Below are 27114 nucleotides of genomic sequence, written 5' to 3' on the forward strand. Positions count from 1 at the left end.
CCCTCAATGGTAGAGCAATGGACTGTAAGGCTGTTATTATTCCACTCTTGAAGAGTGTGATTCACAGCCTTGTGAAATGTATTTTTCTGTGTAAACACAGAATATATTATATTAGGATATAGGCCTGCACAGGGAAACCGAGGGGGACATTTGCTTAGCTTCAATGCTGGGGGGTTGTCTCCCTACTGGAACGTGTAATTAAACCTGTTTGCTGAAGGTTGATTAGAACGCCAGACTTGAATGCAAGGGAAAGTGTCCTTCATGCTATACTCTCATTGTAAATGTAGGTTGTCTTTGTACCACACTTGTATATTCATGTAATGCTGTATGTTAATGTGGACCTCAGGAAGAAAAGCTGCTGCTTTTAGCGGCAGTTAATTGGGTTTCTAATAAAATCGTAAACTGTGTTAGAATCTCTCCCACACTTCAACTCCCTCTGCTGACTGCTCACCCAGGAGAGTGATTAGGCTGCTGGTCCTTATGCAAACTGACACAACTAATTACTTAATTATCAAGAGATTTATTTTGGAGACATTACAGGAGAGTCCAATGTACAACATGCCTAAAAATTCAAACAACAAATACTAAGAGGTTGGCAAACTGTGGCTCCAGGGAGACAACGTAACATTTTATATTCTTTGAAATCACAAATAAAAGATGCCAATTGAAATGTGTTTGAATAAAGCTAAAAGCTTTATAGCTAAAGGCTAAAACATTCCAAAAGGCAGTTGATGTATTTTAACTGTTACAATAGTCAGGATTTACGACCAGTCGTTTGTTTGTCAGGCTGGCTTTTGTAAGATTTGTTTTTCATATTGGTATATAACAGCAGTTGAAAACTGTTTAGTTCAAAGGTGTTAAATGGTGTTAAAGTGCGGTTTGATTGCAAATTAAAAAAAAGTAATAACAGCAAATTCCTTTGTCCATTTGTACTAAGTCATTGCCCTATCGACTGAAGTTATAACAGCCAACATTTATGCAGGGAATTCAAGCTGAAATCTACGTCTCTTTTGCATTTGTGTAATGTTGCAGCATTAATAAAAAACTGAGAAATACAAAATATTTCATGAAATATATATATATTTTTTAAACATTACATTTAAAATACAAACATCAAGGAAAGCAATCACAGTGAACAAAAACAAGGTAATTTATGAAACATTTCAATGTTCTTACGGGCAACAGAACATCACTCAATGCAACTCAGACTTGGGGTGTATAACTGCCAAAAGCAGTTCTTCCTAACTCTGAGTAAAAAAAGAAATTTTCGTTTTACAAGTAAATTAAAGAAACAAAACACTTGTTTGATTGCATTTAAACCTACTGTTTGCCATGTGTACCCATTTCACTGAAAGGCAGATGTGGATAGCCTATTCAATAAATCCCTTGAGAAAGATTTTATTTGTAGGTCGGTGTTTAAATGAAGAAGCTGTTCAACATAACATGTTTGACATATTTAGCATACTGGATGTCTCATTTCAACTTCACCAGAGATCCACTGTTAACAGACCACCATCTGTGACCCTCAACATTCGATGCAGGTCTTGAAAATAAGGTAGTGCTGATATTGCACTCATTTCTCTGTGGGTCTACCTCAAAAAGTCAAAAAGGTGGTGGACCCCTCTCTAGACTTGTGCAATGGAACACAGGAAAAAAAACATTGAAATAATTGGCAAGCACTGCCCATCGAAGTTTACCCCTGAATTCTTACAATTTCCAGCTCAGTATGTCTAAAGCAAGACTGCTGCCCAGAAAGCCGAGAACAACCCGTAGATTTACTAAATCACAACCCTGTGTGTATAGCACACTTCTACCCTGAAACCGACCAGAGAAAGCGTTAAATTACACTAGCTGCTTGGTTGGGAACACCGCTTATGATGTTTTTGCAGACACACAAGAGTCCCAAGTTGACTGCAATCACAACGTGATGTTTACGGTAGACATCTAGCTAATCAAACCTCTTTGGCCCTCCCCTTTCTGATGCCATGTTCAGTAGGCCAGCAGAAAAGAACCAATCAAAGCTGTGTATCATAATGACCCAACGATTGTCTTGCCTGGCCATGCTTTCTGGCTCAGTGTAAGAGCAGCATGGCCTGTCTGGGTTCATTTGGTCGGCACCATAAAAAGCAGCCTGAACAGTTCTGGCAGTGTTCACTAGAGAATACAGCCACGCCACAGCCAAATGCTCCAAGACATGGGGACCCTCCTTTGCTCCACAGCAGGGAAGGGGAAATAAGATATCCATCGTGGAACAAAATCAAAGGAATAGGAAAACCGCTGTCCTGTATTATCTTGGAGACTTTACGACCAAATAGGCACATATAAAACCTGATTGCTGTGAGCTCCTGTATAACATTAATCACGACAGGATGAACTGATTTGAAAAAAGCTAATGTGATATAATACAAGTACAATGAGGAAGGCAAAATGTATTGATTTAAAATACATATGGAAATAATGACACAGCACGGCATCAATCCATAGGGAGGTATAAATTAAATAAAATGTCTCCTACAATAAAATGTAACAAGGAAAAAACCTTTTGTAAGTCCAAAGGAGATGTGGGCTAAAACTACAAGAAAGAAAAGGCTGCCCAGGCTGAGCATGTGTTTTGTCAACTGTCAACTGTGGAAACAAGATGCGGTATGGTGATAAACTATCCTGTGATTTCAGACAGATACCAAAGGAATTAACAAGAATCATAACAATGGACTGTAAACAAAAACAAACAGAAATCTGACCACTACATCCTCACTTGCTCACTAGCAGAAACGAAGGGACACTGAAGTATTTTCTTGTTGTTGCTTTTTAACATATTTCAATGGTGGGTTATGAATTGTTTATTTCCCCTCATATAAAGTCCAAATTCACTTAAATTAAAACTAGCTATAATAGAGAGAGAGGGGGAGATTTGGCATGGTACAGAAAGAGGCTGAAGGAGAGTTTGAGCGTGTCTTCTGAAATAAAGACTGCTGCAATGTTGGACAGTAAACGCACATGGAGGCACTCCATAAACCATGGATTCTCTGAATCATTTGAATGATGGGTTTCACTAGCGAAGGTGTTGTTGACCGGCTGCGTATCAGCTAGGGATGCAACTGTACAGTCGGCCCACGGTTCAGTACATACCGCAGTTTGTGGGTCACGGTAAACGGTACGGTTTCGGTACAAATTACATCATGTTAGCAGTGTTTCCACTCGAGTAATTGACAGTGGCAAAGCGATGCTTGCAGACCGTACATGGTTTACAGTCTTCTTACCCTCATCATCGTATTGAACCAATGTTAATTTCGTAAACAAAAATAGTGACGAAAACAAGAAACCAGGCAAGCCTAGCTCAGCCAGCCCACAATAAAATAACATCATAGAGTTTGAATATTTTGTTACACACCATTAAGCAGTGTTAAACTGAGTAACATTTCCTTATTAAGTTTAGGTCCACCACAAATAGCATCTTATGAACCGTATGGCTTTTGCCACTGGCCGTTTTAACAGCTTATTAGCCATTTGTGAATGACATTGATACAATAACTACTGTACCAATATAGGTGACGATAACTGCCTTTTTTGTCAAATGAAAAGACGAGAGAATCATGTTTGTCTATACTACACAAATCGTAATATCCACAGTTAAAATGTAGTCTACCTATTCCACAGCTACATAGGGTTGTAGCCAGCAAAGTTTTTTTCTTTCCTGAACCTCAGGCATTATGCGTTTAGATTTTTACGGGAAACGAACGTGGGACCTGTTGTTCCGGAGCCCGCATCTCTAACCACTACGGTATTTAAGAAGGGATAGTCAGTCAGTCAGTAAGAGACAGAGATGGGGACAAGTCACACATGGTCAAGTCCAAGCAAGTCTCAAGTCTTCACCATCAAGTCTTGAGTCAAGTCTCAAGTCACAGTTCAGATAAATCAAGCAAGTCAAGTCAAGGGTTCACCCTAAGCAAGTCAAGTCGAGTCCTTATAAGTTTCAAGTCAAGTCACAGTACTAAAGAGATGAACAGACACACACTGTCCTCTGTTTCTGACGTGCGCTCAGTGCGAAGCTCGATTTCAAAATCAAATATTTTTCTCCTCCGCGTTACAATTTTTTCGGGGGACGAAGCGGAGGGATCTTCAATCTGCCTGAAGGGGTTGTATTCGCTATAACAACCACCTCGCTATACCTTATCCCGCTTATTACATGGCTACCTACCAAATAAATCAATAATTTGACACAAAATATTGATTTCAAAAGGAATTTATTGATTTAAAAACGATTGTATTGCTTCCCCTAAAGAAAATAGTCTGTTCCGTCTCTGATTAGAATCCTGCTGCGTCCATAGCAACGCGCTGTTTTTCATGGCAACGGTCTGTTATCAAGAAATAACACGCATTCTGCACTGGAATTCAGCCAATCCATGTAATAAGGGCTAATAATAACAACCTTATAAACTAATTATTGTGACTGAAAAACTGCCTAATATGTAATTACGCTGTAATTATTCTTGTCTGTATGAGTAAAAAAAAAAACTCTTCGAAATGTTTAGGTGCTAGTAATCACATTGGCGCCTCCATGTTAGCCTTTCATGCAGTAAAGTTATGGTGTAAGCACAATGCTTTTTAGTTTCCACACGCAGTCCACAAACACTTGAAAATGCGCACATTTAATACAGACATTATATATCAACATTAAAATTCAGGCTATGCCACTGTTATAGTCAAATTCCCTTACATCTATTTACCAGACGTATTCAGTAATGATAATGGTCACATTTCTAACAAGAAAAAAATATATATATATAATATGCAACCAAGGCCAAATTATGACAAACAAAAGATGAATTAATTACATTAGTAACTTAATCGTTATAGATCAAAGTGAAACTGAATATAAAGAGATTACTTTCTTACCTTTCCTTGTGGTTCTTAAAATGACGAATGAAATTTGACGTTGTTGCATATTTTGCATCTGGCAAATCTTTTTTTATTCACACAGTCCAGTTCAAAGTCCTTGTAAACAAACGATACTATTTGTGGAGCTCCACTAACGTTACTGTCTGCCATGTTTGGCGCGGTTTGAATTGTGCAGCGTTAAAGGCACATACGCTGATTAGTGGTGCTGATGTCACATATAAAATAATTTTATTGCTGTTTGTTTATTATAAGTTCAAGTCATTGTCGAGTCTTCCACTTCAAGTCAAGTCAAGTCTCAAGTAACTTGTTCTCAAGTCAAAGTCAAGTCAAGTCATTTTCATACTTTAATCAAGCAAGTCACAAGTCCTGAAAATGGTGACTCGAGTCAGACTCGAGTCAAGTCATGTGACTCGAGTCCCCCACCTCTGGTAAGAGACATATGTTTTTCTAGGCCGGCTCCGCTTACGCGGTCTGTCAAAAATTGTTAGACCTTTTTTTCAATTGCAGTCGATGAGACGATTGACTAAACAGATGCAGAAAAACAATAACTAAACTAAAAATATTTTTCATTTTGGTTAACAAAAACGAGACAAAATTATCTTTGGGACGAATGGCTTATATAACTATCATAATTGGATAGGAAGCTTTTAAGTGTTTCTGTGTTGTCCAATCAAAAGCATACATGGGCATTAGCAGAATTGTTAGCCTTTCTCGTTCCAATGTTGCAATGCTATTATTGGTGGGAAAGAAATGTCATGCCCAGGTTATTCCAGAATCACCTATGATTTTCTCTAATCTGGCGGCAATGGATTGACTGGGTTCATTACGGCTACTTACCCGGTACAAATTACTGGTAGAAAATATAGCTGCAAGCAGCAATTAGGGGTCAAAGCAAACAGAGCGGAAGACGAGGATTGACCACGCAAGCCAGAGAGTAGGCCCAGCAATAATTTTTTGCGTTAGGCTGTAATGTGCATTTAAACAGATTTTCAGAAACAGCGCCCCCCACATGGCCGATCAGCGCCACATACCACAGGCCTCTTTCGCATCTAGTTCCGACCACACACACCAAGTATGGTGACAATCGGACAAACGGTTGCTGTGAAACTCAATCACTTCCTGATAGGTGGCTTCGCTGCAATGGGCAAACACAATGAGCATGACGCTCCAAGAGGCAATTTTGTTTAGCATACTGCCAGTCACATTGTGAGATGCTCAACTTTGACGACACACTGTAGCGCCCCCCAATGGCCGATCTTGCCGAAACTTTTATTGGTTGTTGGAGGCCTATAAAATGCGGTCAAGCATTTCTAAAAGCTTTAATTGATAGCTTAAATTTTATTGGCCCCTGGTGGTCACATGGTTTGGAATGCCGACTCCCTATTGGTTGTAGTGCAAGAACCTATTCCACTCACCAAGTTTGGTTGAAATATCTGTTTGTGTTTAGGAGTAATGAGACTTACAAATGGCTTTTTGGTATAGCGCCCTCATATGGCCGATTAGTGCCAAACACGGCAGGCCTCCTCTGGTTCTCCTTCCGAACATACATAGCAAGTTTGGTGCCAATTGGACAAACAGAGACTGAGATACAACCTCACGTATAGATTGGCTGCTGATTGGTTGCAATAGGCAAACTATTTTGCAAATAAAAAAGTACCTTTTGTTTACGCTTTGCCTGTAGATCATCTCTGCCAAATTTCGGGAAGATTGGACAAGATTTGCCACCTGCGAAGAATGAGGTTTTTCACAAAATCCAAAATGGTGGAAAATCCAGTTAGGTGCAAATTAAAACGGCTTCAAGGATGGTTGTTCAGCACGTGGTCATGCATCATATGACACTGGTTTCATGTCTCTAGGCCAATCTCCGCCTTAGTTATAAGTGTTTGAAAATCGTGACATTGACCCGATGGTATTGACCTATGGACACCATAGAGGCATTGATCTATGGACACCAAAATTAGTTTTTGTTTGGCAGAGCCCTCTATGGATCTGCCAAAGTTTCAAAAAAAGTTAGCCAGTAGAAGTTGGTAAACTTGCAAAAACAGCGGAAGAGAATAATAATAATAATAATAATAAAACCTAAAAATTACAATAGGGTTCCCGCAACTTTGCTGCTTGGACCCCTAAAAAGAAGACATTTGGAGGCACTTTAAATATCACGTAGCCTAATGTAGACTCAAAGAAGACGGAATGCAACGTTCTCAATGGCAAACACAGCGTTTGCAAACACAAGTTGACAGAAAAACAGTACAAACATCAAAACTCTGTTAGCACAAGAACCCAAATTCCCAATATATAGGCTACACACAGGTAAATCAGTGGTGCAGTGAATGGAAAAGTGGGTATACCCTAACTTGTCAACTACAGTATCTAAACATTTTTGAATCTCCTGATTCCCCTTGTTCTTACATTTCAAACTGATATTTACATACATGTCAAATATAGTATGTCACTTGAACAATAACACGTGCAGTACGCATTTCGTGCTGGCTAATTACATTTTGGAAATTTCACGGGTATCCATACTATGCACAACGCTGTGCTTAAAATTTTGAAAAATAACAGTAGGCTATATCGACATGGTAAACTAAACATTCTAAAATGTTCCATTAGCCTTACTTGATAGTGTATAGCTCTCATAAACTTTATTGACACGCATCAGTATGGAATTATGGAGTAACCTACATACCCAATACTTGTGTATAGCCCCACTACAATATTAATAATGATGTTAGCTTGCTACAATATGTTGTTACATTCATGGAAGTTAGATGAGAGTATATTCGTTTTTAGTTCCCCACTATTCATAGGGTGCTTTTAGGGAGGTTTCCTTCTGAGATGTCATTGCAAATCGTCCATTTGTTGTTTAAGGGGGAGGGGTTTGTGGTCACTGCGATTGCCACATTTTGAGACATTGCTGTGGAGTAAAGTTTGTCAGCCCTCAGGAGTCCCCTACCAGCCTGGGGCCCCATGCAGTTCCCTGCCTTACCTGTTCACAAGCTACGTGTCTGGTTCTATGGACCTGAATCTACAACATGTATGTTGTCTGCAGCGCAATAAGCATGTTTTTGGGAAATTACCATAGAGGAAAATGATGGCATACTGTAACTCTGCGTTTCATGTGTGCATATTTAAATTTAAGATTTAGTTTAAACTCTATTGTAATTGGACCGTTTGATTACAGTACATGTGGTTAGCATCTAAGCAGTATTGAACCAAAGGGGGCGTACCGAACGGTTTGATAACATACCGTGTACCGTTGCATCCCTAGTATCAGCTTTACTGGGAAATCATCTTTTGGGTACCTCTGGTACCCACTCATCAAGGGCAAACGCAGTGTTTTCACGCAAGTTGGGCATTAAAGCGTGGGGGGCCTGTAGCGATATTGATTGAAGTGAGGCACAGAGGAAAAACTGATTATTTCAAGTGACCATTAAAAAGGAATCTGATTATCCCGTTTGGCAAATCCCCAATAAATGCAGTAATGGGTGAGGGGGGGCATGATGCATTCAACAAAAACAACGTACTCACAACAGTAAATAGAACAGGGCTAATGCAATATGATATTGAAATACAGATCTGAGGATGCTTGGAATAGATGAGAATGTGCTCCTGCACATGGCATTATATCTTTATGTTATTCTAGTCAAACTACCTACAGCTGGTAGAGCACGACCCAGTTGCTTAGCGGAAGTAAAATACTGCACAGTTTACAAAAATGGATTCCTTCCTACTTTTTCCAGCATCTCCTCTAGTCTCCAGTCGACCAGTTGACACAGCATGGGCTTTTGAACACAACATGCTCAGTCTGCATCTGGGCGATGCAGGTGTGTGTGTGTGTGTTTGTGTGCCCCTGTCGCGGTTTCAGAAGTTATAGAGCCGGCGTCATCAACCCACCACGCTGTGTTTCTCCCTCTCCCTCTTTTGTTTTCACAGACGGGAAGCATTTCCTCTCTGTAGCCTGTTTGATGTGGTCACCCGGCGAAGGAGCAGTCGGTTTGGGAGATGGTTTATCTAAGGTCTGCTACCCTCAACACGCACCCCCGCCCACCCCACCCCCCCAGTTCTGATCCACTTCCAACGTGCCCACATTGCTGCAGACGACCGCGGCTGATATGGGGGAGGGGTAGCGACTGCGAAGTGATTCACGATACCCGATCGGGGATATGAGATAGGGAACGAGCCATGGAGAGCGTGGGCTGTAACCTACATGGAGACAGAGGGATAAGCCACGACTCCTGCAGCCTGTGCGCCAACTTCATGAGATCGGTTGCACCCAAAGCAGCGCAGTGAACCTTCTGCTCCTGTTGATGTGGAGACAAACATTAATTTCATGTGAAAACTCTCTCTCTTCGCCCTGCCACCAGGGCACGAAGACATGAAGTCATAGCGATTTAAAGAGGACTCATCGGTGAAATCAGTTCCTGCATGGGCAGAGCAACTCAGGCCATATCCATGTTTAAGTGGTCAAAAGCAAAAGTGCAATTCTGCAGTAAGGGTAACATGAGCATGAGAAGACAATGTCTAGTAAATAACTTGGATTACATAGATTTTGCACGTCCGCCAATTTCTGGGTGAAATTTAATTTTCTGTTGAGAATATTAATAATGACGTGCTATATGTTTAACACGTACTTTAGCACAAAGTCACATCCATAACAGAGAACTTCACATCTGGAAGTCAATGTTCATCTCTAAAGTAAATAGAGAAGAGTGAATCTCACCGACCGACCCATCGCCGGCCCCACCCTTATTAGCATAGTGGTTAGAGGCGCGGACCTGCAACTGTCAGGTCCCGTGTTCGAATCTTGTCACAGTCCAAGCATATTATGCATTAGGATTTGCCCCTTATAGATTTTTACTTCATTGGCTATAACCTTCAGTATCTACGTTATAGTAAGCCTAAAATAAAAATGTTCACGGTTATATTGCGATTATTTCTGGTGGATTTTCGAAGTACGTATCTGTTCATGCTTTTTGGCTCAGGACAGACAAAAACGTTGCTGGCTACAACCTTCAGTAGCTACGTTATAGTAAGCCTAAAAGAAAACTGTTTATACTGCGTACATTTCTGGCGGATTTTTTAATTACTCATCTGTGCATGATTTTTGCAGTAATATAGGCTAGATCAAAACCCCTTGGGCAGTAAAAGAGTAGGGGTTTCCACGATTCTCTCGTCTTTTCACTTAACGAAAGTCAATTATCGTCACCTATATTGATAGTTATTGTAACAATGTCATTCATGAATGAAAGGAAAACGAACACATTAGCGCCATGAAATTGCTTTGGCTGTGTTAAGTTCAAGTAGTAAGTTAGATTCTAGTAAGCCTACTACTGGCTAATAAGCTGTAAAAACGGCAAGTGGCAAAAGCCATACATTACATAGATGCTATTTGTGGTGAAGGTAAACTTAATAAGAAAGGAAACTTGGCGTGATGTTAACGCATGACAAAATGATCTAATGTCAAGATGCTATACTGACACTGAATAACTATATGGCACTGTGGTGTAGCGGTTGAAGATACAGCCACTCACATGGGAGACCTGGGTTCGAATCCAGAGATGAGGTAACCACTTTTATCACATTAATTGCGTATTTAACAGTTTTTTTATTAAATACACCTAAATATAATTTTTCTAAATACAACACCAATCTTAAATTTTTACCACGACATTTACAAAAAGGATACATTTTTAAGCATTTTTTATAACATGTGCTCCTTCACACGTGTTTACAACCATCAAACAACATGGTAGTAGTGTGGTGGGGTCCAGTCAGTCATCCCTACTTCAAACAGGTCAGTATGCTTGTAGTTAGTAACAACAATGACAGATCCTGACGGAGTAATAGAACCGATATTCAACTCACTGCTGATAGGTGGTGTTAAGTTGCATAGTGCATCTTTAAAGAATTAAATAAAAACAAGGCATTTCAAAATTTGCAAAGCAGGACACTCATGGCATAGGAGCACAAGCATTTAAAGAAAACACATTGTAGCCATGATGACAGAAGATTAATAGTGCTCAGCACGGTCTGTTAACATAATACAAATCCGTCATTCATTTTAGTTTGTAGTCTTGGAGTTAAGTTCCAACTTGAGTGAATTTCATCCCAGCAACTCATAATGCGACTCAGTAGTGTGTATGGTCAACACACCCGACAACATCCTGATGAGACAGCGGGTGATGTCCTGGGGGATCTCCTCCCAGACCTCGATTAAGCCATCACTGAGTTGGAAAGTCTGTGGAGCTACTTGGCGGAAGCACTGATACATAACGTCCCAGATGTCCTCAATTGGATTCAGGTCTGGGGAACATCAGGGCCAGTCAATGGCATCAATGCCTTCGTCATCCAGGAACTGTCTACACACTCTGGCTACATAAGGCCAGGCAATGTCCTGCACCAACGTAAGTTCTGATGATGGGTCTGAGGATTTCATCCCAGTACCTAACAGTCAGGGTACCGTTGGCTAGCGTGTGGAGGTCTGTGCAACACTCCAAGGATATGCCGACCCAGACCATCAATAACACGCTGCCAATCTGGTTATGCTTGATGATGTTGCAGGCAGCATAACATTCACCATGACGTCTACAGACTCTTGCATGACTGTCACATGTGCTCAGTGTGAACCTGCTCTCATCTGTTAAGAGAACGGGGCGCCAATGGCAGAACTGCCAATTATGGTGTCCTCTGGCAAATGCCAATCGAGCTACACTAGGCTGGGCTGCGAGCACAGGTCCCACTTGAGGACGTCAGACCCTCATGCTACCCTAATGGAGTCTGTTTCTGACAGTTTGGTCAGAAACATGCACACCAGAAGCCTGCTGGAGGTCATTATGTAGGGCTCTGGCAGTGCTCCTCCTGTTCCTCCTCGCACAAAGGAGCAGATACCGGACCTGCTGCTGGGTTGATGCCCTTCTACGTCCGTGTCCAGCTCTCCTCATGTTATGGCCCATCTCCTGATTTCTCCTCTTTGCTCTTGAGATGGTACTGGGAGACAGAGCAAACCTTCTTGCGACGGCACGTATGGATGTGCCATCCTGGAGGAGCAGGACTACTTGTACAACCTGAATGGGCAGCAGGAACCACCTCATGCTACCAGTATTGAAAAAGACACTAGCAACCCGCAAAACTAGAGAAGAATCAGTCAGGTAGGATAAGGAGAGAGCATATGTCTGTGGTCACCACCTGCAAAACCATTCCCTATTTTGGGGTTGTCTTGCTGTTGCTTCTCCAGTGCACCTTTTGTCACCTTCATTTGCATTGATTCAGTCGCTTATGCTTCCTAAATGGACAGATTGATATCCCTGAAGTTTAATTGACTTGGTGGTATACTGTGATGATTATGTTTTCCCTTAATTTGTTTGAACAGTGACTATTATGATTTTTTAGTTTTTGCATGTCATGTTTCATAACTACTGCCTACAGTTGTTTTAATGAAGATATTATAAAAACACAAACTTGAATTTATTTTAAATTAAACGGCAGCAATGTCCACCACAGATATTCCCACAAACTTGTATGTTGATTTCTCTGCAATAGGCTACATCCAAAATTGTTTTGGAGATTCTGGCAATGCATCCAAAAAGCCTCAGAACTACAGACAAGACACAATGCCCTGGACTTCCACATCCGGCTTCTTCCATAGCCATCACCTCAGCAGTTGGCATGATAATGCATGGCTTATGCCACTATGATCAGCACACCGTTCCTGGAAGCTAAAAATGTCCAAGGCCTGCATACTCATGTCACCCATTGAGCATGTTTGGGGTGCTCTGGATCAAACAAATATGCGACCAAGAGGTGCATTTCGGTGTTACCAGGCATTTGATATCCATACATCAGGGCCTAATGAATATATTTCATGTGACTTTATTATAATTTTTTGTGTAGAACAAATATTACATAATGCAAAATATGAATACAAGCACGGTACAAATAATGAACATACTAAAGATGTCACAATACCAGAATGTTAAACTGAGTAGATACCAGATTAAATTACACACATCTTAATACCAATTTCAATACCAAGGCAAAAATAGTATAGGTGTTTTAAATCACTACAGAACTATTTACTTCTTAAGGAACATTGCTCAATGCACACAAACAAGTCTGACCAAACATTTTCTTTTCATAACAAAAATGCTCACCAATCATTTTTTATTTTTTTTTTACAAAGCTGCACTACTACTACTCTGGGCCTATATCATCATATAGCCTATTGATCTCCTGGATGCTGGCCTTCAAGGTAGAGTTCTTCCTCTGTCCAGTGTCTGTGTTCTTTTACCCATCTAAATATTTTCTTTATATTGGCCAGTCTGAGATATGGCTTTTTCTGTGCAACTCTGCCTAGATGGCCAGCGTCCCGGAGTCGCCTCTTCATTCATGACGCTGAGACTGGTGTTTTGTGGGTACTATTTAATGAAGCTGGAAGCTGAAAACCTGCGAAGCATCTGTTTCTCAAAAGAGACGTTCTTGCATATTTGTCCTCTTCCTTAGTTGTACACTAGGGCCTCCCACATTTTTCGCTTCAGGTTAGAGACAGTTGGCATTGTTCTGTGAAGAGAGTAGTACACATCGTTGCACAAGATCTTCTCTTTCTTAGCAATTTCATCCATGGAATAGCCTTCATTTCTTCAGAAGAAAGTTATTTGTTTCTGGCCACTTAGAGCCAGTAATCGATGCTGAAAATACTGAAATAGTTAAAAGAAGGACTTGCTTCTATAAATCAGCAGAACAGTTTTAAGCAGTGCTAACATAATCGCAAAAGGGTTTTCTAAGGATCACATAGCCTTAAAATGATGAACTTGGATCAGCAAAAAAAATTTGCCATTGGAACACAGGACTGATGGTTGCTGATAATGGGCCTCTGTATGCCAATGTAGATATTCCAATAAAAATGTGCCTTTTCCAGCTTCAATTGTCATTTACAACATTAACAACGTCTCACTATATTTCTGATCAATTTGATGTTATTTTAATAGGCAAACAGCTTTTCTTTCAAAAACAAGGACATTTCTATGAGACCCCAAACGTTCTAACAGTAGTGGATATATGACAACCCATTTCTTGATACAATTTGTCTATGAAATCTACTACCCTAATATTGTGAATTTTCAAGATATCAATCAAATCAAGAAATGGCATTTAATTTTAAGACACATGGCGATTGGAAACAATTACGTGATAAAAAAAAAGTGTAGGTGTACGGTTTGTAGTGAATGAAATGGAGCAAAACGGTATTAGGAAGTTAATGAAAATGTCAGGGAAGATCATTTAGTAATAATTTAATGTAGAAAAGATAGGCTATGCATTGTTTTCAATTGCAATATTTGAACACATCCCCTGTTAACGTGTCTGACAAAGGTTGAGCATCATAGAGGAAAAGAGAAGACACTTGTGGATCATAATATTTGATAGCCTAAACCATTCAAGTTAGTCAAATACATAGGAGTGAAATTAAAAGCACTCTGTGCCCAACTGCCAAATACAAGACCTTGCAGTGTTAACACACCCAACTCTGGTGCTATAAAGGATGTGTCAATCCAATCAATTGGACATTTTCTTGAGGGACATGCCAGGGACCAGTGGTTGGGTACCTTCATTCATGCATGCTAAAAACCATTCTTAATATACCATTGTCCGTTCATTTTTACATCAATATAAAAAAAATATCTATTTTATCTTAAAACTATCCATTAGGATATCAAGGCTGTGTATTAGTTCCATTTATGTTAAATAATTCTACTTTGGGTAGTGACATAATATGGTGTGAACAAATTGTGGGAGACAACTCATCGGTACAGGGAGCCAAATTCTAACTATTAAATCATTCTCCCCCCAGAGGGCCACTGACTAATGTTTACTTTTGGTTGCCAGCTGGTTACTTTGGGCATTTGCCTCATAGGCAAAGTATATACACACGGAACACATTCTCTTTGTCGCCAAGCGCAGGTTGTTGATGTGCAGCATTTGCAGCGATGATGACGACGCCAACTTTTTCCCATCCTTGCAGATGTATAAAGTTTTGTGACGTGCAATTATGTTACGATACAATCAACACTACCAAACGTGCATTGGATTCAAAGCATCGTTTGTCATAACATACTGAGTATAACAAAGAATATCCATTACATTCAAGAAGGGCATTTAAATCAACCTAGAAGAAACACGTTTAATTAAAAGTTTCTACAGCGAGACAAAGAAGCTGAGCAAATGTTTCCCTTGCATTCCTTAACAAGGTCTGTATATCATGATCTGATATAGGCTCTGTTTACACAGCAAAATATTTAATAGCAGTGAATCACACTCTCCCAGAGTAAGATAATGGCAACCTTGCAATCCACTGGTCTAAAATGGAGTATGCCTTCGATAGACTTGTCTATGTTTTCTAGATGCACTAGTGCGACTCGTATAACTGTACCTTCCGAATAGGTCACATGCAGACAGCTAATATGCATTTTGTGAGGTAAATCTCATGCTGTTGTGGAAAAGGGCTTGTAAGAGTGTTTGTGAACTCTTATCTAACCTGTCTAGTAGGCTTCGATCCCCTGGAGATGTACTTCAAATCACTGCTGGTTTGCTTGGTCTGTTTATATCACAGATCACAGCAACAGAATGTGTGGAGCCGTTAGAGCTCACCTAAAAACTTGAACAAAAGGAACAAGTTGATCACACTTAGACTTTAGTTCGCCTAGCTAATAGAGAACCATCTTTTAGATGACAGTTCAGACAGAAGTCCATTTTTGTCTCTGATGTGGTTTCATAATGCCCTCAAAAGTTGGAAACAGATGGGCTGGGAAGAGCATCTGACCAGGAACTGAAAGGTTGCTAAAATCCCTGAGCTGGAAAGATTAATCTGTTGTTCTTTCCCTGAGCAAGGTAGTTAAACCTAACTGCTATTACAATTTTGACGAGCCAAGTCTTAGTTGGACCTTGTATGCAAAACTGACAAACATCCCCTTTCTCCCTCATAATCATCTTTTAACTGAAATCAAACTATTCCAGAAAAGAAAGAGAACGACTTTGCATGGGGAGAACAACACAGAGGGTGTGGCTCTAACTGGAGAGTTCAGACTGAGAATGAACTGATTAGGACTACAAAGGTGAACAACTTAATTGCACTGTGTACACATTAGAGACCAGAGGAAGTTCAGTGGCAGACTACTTAAGGTAAAAAGCCAATTAGCTCAGGGCTAATGGATGAGAATGGTCCAAACCATTGAGATTCATAGTCCGCTAGTGAGTCAAGACATTATATTGGCTAATAGCAGGAATCAAGTGTGATGCTTTGGTATGGAGGAAGTCTATTTTGGATTGAGTTTAGAGAGTTCTGGGTCGAACACAGGGAGGGGGAGAAGGGAAAAACCCGGGGGTGATTCATCCTCAAAAAGGGCAAGATTTTTCCTCCCCGCATTTACAGAGTGGAACGGCTGGGATATTGAGATTCGAGATAGGATCAGAGGGTAGTGAGCTGTTCCGGTAACGATAAAGGCCAGAGATTACAAACAGAGGCTTCCTCTCTCGACCAGCAGAACAGAGAAGAGAGAAACGACAGAAAGAGGAAAAAAATAAAATGCAAATATGAGAGCAAGAAGAGGTGGGCAAGTGAGAGAGAAAAGTGAGGGGGGAAAAAGAAAGAAGAGGATGAAGAGAGCAAGAGACACAGAACCGTCCATCGCCCCCTCACATCTCCGAATAAATAGCCTACCTCACTTCTGCAGAAAAGCCATTCGGTGTCACTGCGAAGAGATTGGAGACAAGCACAGATACGGAGCACAAAAAAATGGAAACAGGGAGAAAGGAGAGGAGGGGATTAATCAACTCCAGAGGAGGAGCAGATCCCTCTGGGAACAAGCTGACCCTAAAGAACACTTGGTCTCCTGCAGTCCGAAAGCTCTATGCCTGCATACAACCGTGATCACTGGGAAGGATTAGAACAATGTTTATGGATAGCCCAGATGGGGTAGCAATAATAATAACAATTATGAACAGGGAGTTGTGTATGCTGAGCAATTGAAGTTTGCTGCAGATGTGGATGGATTCCTTTAAAGGGAATACGTTTTTTGAAGATCTATCTTCGGAATGTTATGTTTTATTGATTTATTGAGAAAACACAGGAAAGGGAGAGTGTGCTGCACAGCAGTAGGCAAGAATCAAGTCTAGGATAAATCCATGTTAGTATTAGATTAGGATGCCTATTAGCTATTGTAGCTTTCTCTTCCTGGGATCCACACAAACCCAGGAACGACTACAGCCAAGTATGTTCATGTCTGGATCCAACTCATTCAGTTAGTGCTCGATTCACAGTTTGCAGGCAAAGTTGTCAGAGATGGCCTTCAAATCATAAAAAGGGCACAGTGGGCTGCAGATTTCTTGTCAGTAATACCTTTAATTTGGTAACTGAAATAGTTTGAAGGCAGCTAGACGACGGGTGCTACCGCTATCGGTTTGTCTTTATTTTGGAGTTTACACAGTGTTTTATGGACTGCTATTACGGTTACCATAGTGATACTCTAGTTTTACTGCAGTTTCACAGAAAGGTCTGAGAGGGTGGAAAACAAAGCACACACAGACACGGCTGCATGCCAGAGACAAAGCATTCAAAAAGGGAATACTGGTGAGATTCTGACCTTGGTTTACTTTCCAATCAGATACACTTGTGGCGGGACCATAGTTTCTAATTACCATAATGACCTGATGTCTTCAGGTATGGTCTATGGTCTCTAATCTTGAAGTAAATGCACCCAAAGAACAGCAACAAAAAAAAGTATCCATCTAAAAAAAACGGCATCTTTAAGTTCTTCTGTCCTTGACTGCCTGAACCCCGGTTTCTGACTGATCAACTGACCGACCGAACCCCCGACAGACACACTGACTGCCTGTCCATGACTAACCCACCAACCGTCTCCGACCGACCTACTCCGACCGACCGACCAAAATTGCGATATTGACATGTGCAATATCCAGATCGTCAACTTGCACAACTTTCAGCTACAGGTGAATGAGATCACGCGAGGCAACGGGCGGGTAAGCATCGTACGCCCACAGTAGTTTTTCTTGCAGGTGCTTTGGTGTTTAAGAAAATTTTCTTAAATACCTGGGCCCATTCTGTTGAAATACTTGATGTTTATTCAATGTTAGTTTCAGTTAACACTGGAACTGCTAGCAAAGACATCTGCCTCAAGCTAGCAAGTGGCTCCAAGACATTGCCACAACAGGTTATTAAAAGTTTTGACATCAATGTCAGCACTTACAAAAATAATAAATATGGAAGAAAATATACCTATAAGTGTTGAGAAAGTTTGCCTAACCAGCTACAGCAATAGCACAAACACCAAATGCTGCAAACACCATTGCATTAAACAAATAGTTCAATGAATTAATAACAAATAGTTTGACACAGGCTGGACCTTCAAATTGGTAATAGCAGTGTAATAGCACATTATGTAGGCTATATGATCTCTATTTTAAAGTGAGATTATCTACACTGTTTACATCCATGTTTGAAAATTGCAAAATCATAACCATAATTGCAATATTTTTCAAAGAAATCACAATTCAATATTTTATCCAAATCGTGCAGCCCTACACCACGTATATTCTTACAATACCATTAGGCTTCCATTATAATAGTGGCATAAAATTAACCATATAGACAATTAAATCGTCAATCGCAATATTTCTGTGACAATTAATCATCAGCTGAAATGTCGTAATTGTGACAGCCCTACCGAGTGGGTGATAAGGGAGCATCTGGCGCGTCATAACCAGTTTAGACATATGCGACGGCTCGCACTATACACAGCTGCTCTGGTCCTCACTGGACGAAAAAAAGGAGATCTAGAAATGACGGTAGTGATAAGAAATGCATCATGCACCATCGCATGAACTTGAAGCCATAGACTCTGGCCAAGCTTGTACTTCTAAAAGTAAATTCCAATTTACTATCGACAGACATTTAGCATAACGTTATTATTTATTTTCAAGTAAATTTTTAATTTTCACTTTTACAGCCAATATGCGCAATGTATAGCCTACCGCCTGTTTCTGACTGACTGACTAACCAATGTCTCGAATAGACTGTCTGACTTCATGCCTGTCGCTGATCGACCAACTGCCTACCTGTCTCTGACTGACTCGAAGACCATCTCGACCAGCCAACCAACCGTCTTTGACAGTCCGTCTGCCTGGCGGTCTCACCCTCTCCGTCTGCCTGGCGGTCTCACCCTCTCCGTCTGCCTGGCGGTCTCACCCTCTCTGTCTCATAGAACACTTCTGTGCCTGGCCTTCTCCGACAGCTCCCACATCTGGAGCTAATCAGTGATCAGCAAGGACCCTGGAAGTTCAGCTGGAGCTCTATTAATAACTGTAAGACTAAACTAAGGGTCAGCCAACAGTCCACTGGGCTGCCTGGCCTTCCAGCCTGTCTTTGCAAAGTTTCAACATTTCTCTCCACCAAACACTGATGCAGCCCCCACCACCCTTAGGCTAAAAACCTTTTTACTGAGGGTCATAGGTTTTTGTATTTATTGAGTACATTGAACCATTCATATTTAAAGCAAACCCTTCCTCTCCCCACATTGCATTGGTTCTAGACTGGTATCCATTTTATCAAAAATTAAGTTTCTTTCTGATATTTCAATATTTCACAGATTGGAAAATGATTCCCTACTCTGCTCACTGCTGAGTAGAGTAGGAGTGTTGAATTTTAGTAACCAGGCAATTACAGGATTGAATTTGTTGCAGTTAGTTGTGTTCTTGAAAAAGACCATGTCTATGTGACACTGATGAATGAGGGAGGGTGTAGTTCTCGTTAGACAACAAAAGCATAACCAGCAAAGACTTCCCAACAGGAAGTCTACATTTTATGCTCCAAAATGATATGGGAAGTAAACAGCACTGTGTCTATTCCTTATGAAGACCGTTGAACAGCAGTGTCAAACTTCAGCTCTGTTTTAGATGTAAAAGATCGAAGTGCATCCAGGATACTGTGGGTGAGACTGAGAATGTATGAGAGCACAGTCTCATATATACATACCCACAATGTAACTAATAGACGCGGTTCAGTCTTCAGTCTAGGAGACCTTTCTCACTTCAAATATCCTTACGGTTTCACCGTCAGTACAGACACAATTATCTTACTACGGCCAAAGCAGACAATTCTGCCCAAGCTCCATTGAACGGGTTTGTTAAGAATGGTCTGGCTATCGGACGGCCAACTTCGTTCCTTAGTACCATATTGCTTCAAAAATGCATTCATATTTTCTTCCCGAATTAATGGGTGGATTTCAATGTATTTTCATAATTTTGTTCTTGGGCGGGCCGAAAAGACATTAAACGGCCTGCCCAAGAGTTTCTACAGCAAAAAATATATAAAAATGCTCTTGAAACTCCTCTCTCTCCAAACCTCCAATTCTCAAGAAACTCTCTTTTCATGTGATTTTCCTTGCTTTTTGTCATGGCTTTTGGTTTCAAAGGTTGGTAAATGTTGCCACATAGCAGCAAGCCGGTGGCAAGTGTGCAATGTCGAGTGGTTGATGTCCCATACAGTAAATAGTGCCGCGAAACTAGGGGCACTTGAGACACTCTGTGGCTGGCATACATGAGTAATTTCCTCCAAGCCATCATGACATATTTGATTACATGACTATTTTGGTACATTAATTTACCGCCAGTGTGGTGGATAGCCTTCTGAGATTTACTCGCCAAACAGAAAATCTACCTGCATTTGGTGCTTGGCAGATTTTAATTTCAGACCCTGCCCAGACTTATTGTTTTTACCTTTATTTTACCAGGGAAGTGAATTAAAAACAAATTCTCATCTACAATAACGGCCTGGCAGAAAGAAAAAGGCCTCCTTTATGAAACTATGAGTATCTGCAGTGCTGCTCAAAGCACTGTTGTTTCGCTGAGTCTACCTTTAATGTGAATCGACTGTTTAGGAACATTTGCAAAAGAAGCGATGGTGGACTCAATATCCAAATTAAGGGTAAAATACCATTGTAAAGGACTCAACTCGACGATTTGGATGTCTCTACTGAACAGACAATTCACAGACGGTTGTGAATCAGGGTGCACGGCAAGCCCGAAGGTGTTCAGGCTGAGTAACCCAAAGGAACACTGTCGTCCAGCACGAGCGGGGTATGAAAAACTACAGGCGCTTGTTGACTCTCCATACAAGAGATGCTCCGTGCTCAAGCACTGAGAAAGGGACACCAACATCATCTGCACATGGCAGTACATCAGTCGTGAAGAACTGCAATCCCCAGTGCAGTGAGGTTTTTTGTCCTGTGCAAAAAAGACCCTCTGTTTCACTTTAGCTGAACAGATTTCAATAGTTGACCAGACGTTGAGCAGATATATACATATATAAAATACAGCCTAAATAAAATAGAAATACTGAGATTGTAGGCCTACATACTAATTTCAGGAACAAACCACTAACTCTGCCCTACCTTAGAACTCTAGCCTGCTCTGAAGAGAGTCAAAGTTCAAAGCCAAGATCAATTTGAGACTGGGGCAGATGGCAAAGCCATCATCTGTTTGGTCTAAAGGTTTGGCCAGCAAGCCCCTGGGCCACGTCTGTGTCAACACGTCAAGTGACTTCTTAGAGTGTAACAGCTGCTGAGTTCAAAAGGTCAAAGCAGTGTCTGGGTCGAAATGATCAATCATCAGAAAAACAAACACTGTAATTGAACATCACTGCAGATTACCTTTAGACAACCAGAGAGCAAAGCAATAAGAGCATAACAGGCTGCATTCTGGCCCTGAAAGCATCCCGTTTTCACCAAACGTCCACTAAGCATTTAGCGAGAGTCCAGCGAAGGTTTCTAAAACTGTTTAAACTGCCCTTCTGGCTGTTCACTTTGCATTGGCAGCGTGACAGAAGCGGTTAGGCCTAGTCCATGCAAATTGGGAACTTAATAGTATTGTGGGCAGCGCTTCAAATTATGATTAATATCTCCTTCCCTAACTAAAATGTCAAGATGTTCTTCTAGCACAGCAATGATAGAGTCCGTTAGGAAGTTTTAGCATAACTGCCGACAATGAAATAAATATCAGTACGCAAGCGAATCACCACTACTGCTCTGTGCGTGCACACACAAACACACCTGTGTATATACAGGCAGTTGAATCATCATAATCGAAGGTTTTCTGCTGAGCCCAGCAGTCTGAGTGTTATTTTTAGAGGTCTGACACAGAAGCGCTTGTTACACTCTCCAAGTTGGCAGAATGACCACACCAACACTGGCTCCAGCACCCTGGTTAAAATGGAGCACAGCCCAAGACCAACATTGAAAAGGTGGTGGATGACGGCGCAAATACAACACTTCCAAGAGTTGGTATAGAAAATGAAATGCACCCGGGCAGAGGGAAAATATCCCCGGCAAAAGTGTGTCCTGGTGAAACTGCTTTATGGAGTTTGTAGAAGCATGCTGGCCTGAATGTGAAACCGATCGACGAAGCCCTCCTTAACAGAGAGACTGAAGAGAAAGGGAGAGGTGTATGTAGTGGACTGAGCTCATCTGAGAAGAGTGAGGGGATTAAATACCAATTATGGATTCAGAAACACAAGCCTTGACTGACATCACAGTTTGAGCTATTAGCAGACAGCTAGCATCAGAATTCAATCCCTGAACTTTGAACCAAGCTGCTATATCAGAACTCATCCAACCGAGGACGTGGCCCCATAAAATCCTCAATGTGGAAAATGCGAACGGAAAGATGACATAAAAACAGAATTCAACAATATAAATGTTTTATTGAAACGTATTAGCGAATCTACTGAATGAGAACCACTGTGCCAATACAATATGAAAGTAGGCATTCCTTCAGACAGAGAGGTGCGTGTGACACGATGCACACGTCAACCACAGGGCAGCGCTCAGTGATGATTCTAATGGGAACTTCTGCTAGTTGGAGAGCCTCCCTAAAAACATCTCAATGAAATGTTTACTACAACTCAGCCTGGCAGAATGCTGACCTGGCAGAATGACATCATGACTGTTCAAAACAGAGGACAGGCTTATATGTTTTTGCAAACTCTGCAATCACATTTGCGCTTTGAAAAGACAGCTAAAAAGCAGCCTTGTGAGGTGGACACTTCAATTAAAGCGTAATTACCACACGATACAATTGACATTTATTGGATTTTTCATTGATCTCAAAGGTGGTCTACCAATGTGGTTTAAGCTTTGTGAACTTGGAACATCCAATTTTGCTGTCTTTTGTATTAGATAAAATAATCTACCGCACATTCAAAACCAATACATAGTAGAGATGCTGGATGATAAATGAATAAAACAGGGAGGGGCCAATTGGTTATTCTTTTCCTATTAAAATTGGGATTTTTGATGGGCAGACACCTGAAAGAACTGTCTGAATCCAGCAGAAAAAGTAAAACATAGAAATTGGATGTTGGAGGGGCAACAAAACCAAAATTAACATTGGCTCAAATGAGGGGGTTGAAGTCAGCGTGACAACACAGCAAAGCCAACTGACTCGGAAATATCAGCTTCAATTCAACATGGAACACCACCAAGGCTCCCCAAGGTAGAACAGAGTTGCCCAAAGACAAATTGCTCAGTCTTGTATGAGACATGTCCATGCGCACGATAAACAGGCATAAACAAAATCAACAGATATGAACACATTGAGCACACAGACGGCGGGAATACACAGACTCTGGAATTAGCATGGTCGGTAACCAGGCAGAGAGCTATAGTAAACGCATGACGCAATGGCCTGTTTCCTCTGCTCTCTGTGCAGCAACAGAAGAGTAAAAATACCCACACTGTCTCACCAGCCGAGTCCAGAACTCGACCTCGCATCCACGCTGATCCTTCTGTTGACAATACCAGACCAGCAGCTGAAAGACTGAACCTTTCGGTGCGGGACGTTGTCTCTAAATGCGGGTCTCAGATCAGCTTGATCTAATTTTATACATTAGGGATGGCAAAATCTGAGAACTCAGATAGCTTTATTAGCATGAAATAAAATGTGTGGCCAAAATGTTTCCAATGGGCAGTATATTGGTACAGTGTATCCGTATATACAGTATGATAAAATATTGTTTATACTGATTTACATGGTCAACATGGTCATTCTACATCTACTTTGCAGAATACAATCAGGTAGTATGTTAACCTCACCTGAAACTCATTCCTAGGACAGCGATGACAACCTGCATCTGATCCTTCCAGTTTAGGTTTGGTTCACTTGAAAACACAATATCAATCAGGTACATTTTGCTAATATTTTAAGGATGGTAGAAGGTAAACATTCCCTGTTGGCCAAAGGGCAATGCTTTTCTTTCTACCTTCCTGAAAGCGTTGTGTATTTTCAGGCATCACCACTCAGTCTTACTTTAAGGCCTCCCGGGTTGGTAGGAATAAATGAATGATGCCCGGCCGCACTTAAAAGGCCAGAAAAAAAATATGACGCCTTGTAAAGAAAATCGACCCTAACTGTAATGGACTGGGATGAGGGTTGTTAAAACCTTCACCATCTGTATTTGTCACCAAGCAATCACCTTTGATCCGTTTTCCAGTGAGATCCTGCTAAAAGCATGCACATAGATATAGATAGAGAGAGAGAGAGAGAGAGAGAGAGAGAGAGAGAGAGAGAGAGAGAGAGAGAGAGAGAGAGAGAGAGAGAGAGAGAGAGAGAGAGAGAGAGAGAGAGAGAGAGAGAGAGAGAGAGAGAGAGAGAGAGAGAGAGAGAGAGAGAGAGAGAGAGAGAGAGAGAGAGAGAGAGAGAGAGAGAGAGAGAGAGAGAGAGAGAGAGAGAGAGAGAGAGAGAGAGAGAGAGAGAGAGAGAGAGAGAGAGAGAGAGAGAGAGAGAGAGAGAGAGAGAGAGAGAGAGAGAGAGAGAGAGAGAGAGAGAGAGAGAGAGAGAGAGAGAGAGAGAGAGAGAGAGAGAGAGAGAGAGAGAGAGAGAGAGAGAGAGAGAGAGAGAGAGAGAGAGAGAGAGAGAGAGAGAGAGAGAGAGAGAGAGAGAGAGAGAGAGAGAGAGAGAGAGAGAGAGAGAGAGAGAGAGAGAGAGAGAGAGAGAGAGAGAGAGAGAGAGAGAGAGAGAGAGAGAGAGAGAGAGAGAGAGAGAGAGAGAGAGAGAGAGAGAGAGCACAAACTACAACAGGCAAGGAGCTCAAAGCACTCTGTCCAGTCGCTGATTCTGTTCAGGGAATAAATGACCCCAGAGACCAAATGGGGTTTTAATGGCCATAAATAGGGGATGTAAGCCGTGAAAAAGCTCAACCATCAATTGATGTCTGTTTTGCTGCCGTTCCAGAATTTTCATGATCAAAAACCTAAACCATCACCCACACCAGTCTCTGGTCAGAAATGGAAGCAGATAACTGGATAAGCCCGAGTACATACAGACGCGGTAATAATACGAAATTCTCATCGGAAGGCAGTTCTCTAGGAGCGGCACAGCGGGAGGGCAAGTAAATAAGATGTCATCAATAATAGACATTGAACGTTCGGAGCGCCGCGCACAGCTCCGGCTGGTTCCTATCCTCCAGACAGGCCTGCCAGCCTCCGCTTCGCACGCACCCAGATTCAGTGTCCTGACTAATAGCTTCTGATAGGCCTTTGCCGTAATTACCCAGGGCGTTATAACAAACTAATGTGATGCATATTTCATGGCCAGACTGTGCACTGCGCTGGCTGTCAAGGCATAAAACAGGCAGATCGCAGACACATTTACACACTGCACTTCAAAGAGGGAGAAGAAAAATTCAAAGAGGGGGAGTACACAAGTTACTGAAATATATTTCACTCGTGTGTACATGAATCACAGGGAATAGCAAGAGAAGAGAGCGAATATATTTGGACTTCAACTGAGAAGAGCCTTGATGTGCTGCAGAACGAACATAGATTTAGACTACAATCATATTGAAAATCATACGTATATTTATAAAATATTTGCAGACAAAATATTTATCCCCTCCCAACTTGTTCCCATCTCAGAGAACCTCTCTGACGAATAAGAATCTGAAAGCATGACACATTAATGTGTGAATGGCACACAAGCGTGTCAACAGCGTCCCAAACTGCCAACTTAGGCAAATAACACAATAATAATGCTTACTAACTCCATGCCAAGATCTTGATACACTAGATGATGTGATAGATAAGTTTATAACTAGTTAGCAAGCTTAGTTATAACAGGGCACCCATCTGCCACTGAGATAAAACTAGTTTTTTTGCACACAAAAAAGGTACACGGCATATGAAGAGCCATGTAGTTGGCTAAGCAATGTTTAACAAGCTGCCCGCTAACGTTACTGCGCTATCCCGGACTGCTGACTGTGCTGTTGCCACGCACACCATAGGACAACTTCTGGGAGTCGACAAATACACAACAAGCTGACGACACGTTAGTATAGCTAACTATTAATATGAAAACAACTATCTAGCTTAGCTAGTTATCGCAAAAAAGGTTAACAGTGAAAGTATTGAAAGTAAATCTATAAATTTGCAAGAAAGTTCCCCTCAAACACAAACTTGTCTGAGCTTCGGATCTGAAATGACAGCTCGAACTATTTAGCTAAGGTTAGATGCTGTCATCACAGCGCCACCGTAGACGGACTTCATGTTTTTTTTCCTCCAAAAACCAAGAAACGCAAGCTCCAGACCAAGCTAACACAAGCAGCTAGCTACTATATGGCTAACTACTTAGCTACTTCATGTATAAAAAAAAGTTGACATGGAGACCTACGTGTATATCTAGGGCCATTATGGTCTGCTCCGGATAAATACTAGTGTTTTTACGAGTCAACGTTACCCAGCGCAATCGCGTATGCGCCAGCCGATCGATGGGAATTGAACAAAGAGGATCAATTTCCGATCAGCGAGAAAGCCACTTTCATCAATGCGAGAACAGGTCTCTACAAGCGTATCAAAATACCGACAAAAAACCCATTCACACCCAATATATACTATTTACACAGCGAACGTTAACTAATAGATATACATGTTAAAAAGGAACTCAAAGTGGATAGACTGACCTGTAATTGTTGTAAATCAAACCGCTTCCAATATTGAAACATCGATCCCGCATTGGCCGCCATCTTGAGACATATTGAGACGGAATGAGAAGCTGATAGAGAGAGCGAGGGTTGGAGTTCAGTGGAAAGGAAGGGGAAGCGCTGAAAACATGGAGCGGAGCTATCGAACAGTACCTTCACTTATTGAACAGTGGTGT

General features: G+C 41.3%; 1 protein-coding gene across 5 annotated transcripts in view; it reads right to left on the minus strand.

Moving 5' to 3' along the window:
• The window catches only part of cux1b (cut-like homeobox 1b), an 87594-nt gene extending 60480 nt beyond the window's left edge, over positions 1-27114 (minus strand). For 3 of the 5 annotated variants that reach the window (XM_029121241.2, XM_029121236.2, XM_029121231.2), the window contains exon 1: positions 26918-27114. In XM_029121241.2, the coding sequence (XP_028977074.2) occupies positions 26918-26980 (63 nt within the window). In that variant the 5' untranslated portion in view covers positions 26981-27114. The remainder of the gene's footprint in view (positions 1-26917) is intronic. The other 2 variants (XM_010865737.4, XM_029121235.2) reach the window with 2 other exon arrangements.

This window comes from Esox lucius, chromosome 1 (genome assembly GCF_011004845.1).
Source record: "Esox lucius isolate fEsoLuc1 chromosome 1, fEsoLuc1.pri, whole genome shotgun sequence".
NCBI classification, from domain to species: Eukaryota; Metazoa; Chordata; class Actinopteri; order Esociformes; family Esocidae; genus Esox; species Esox lucius.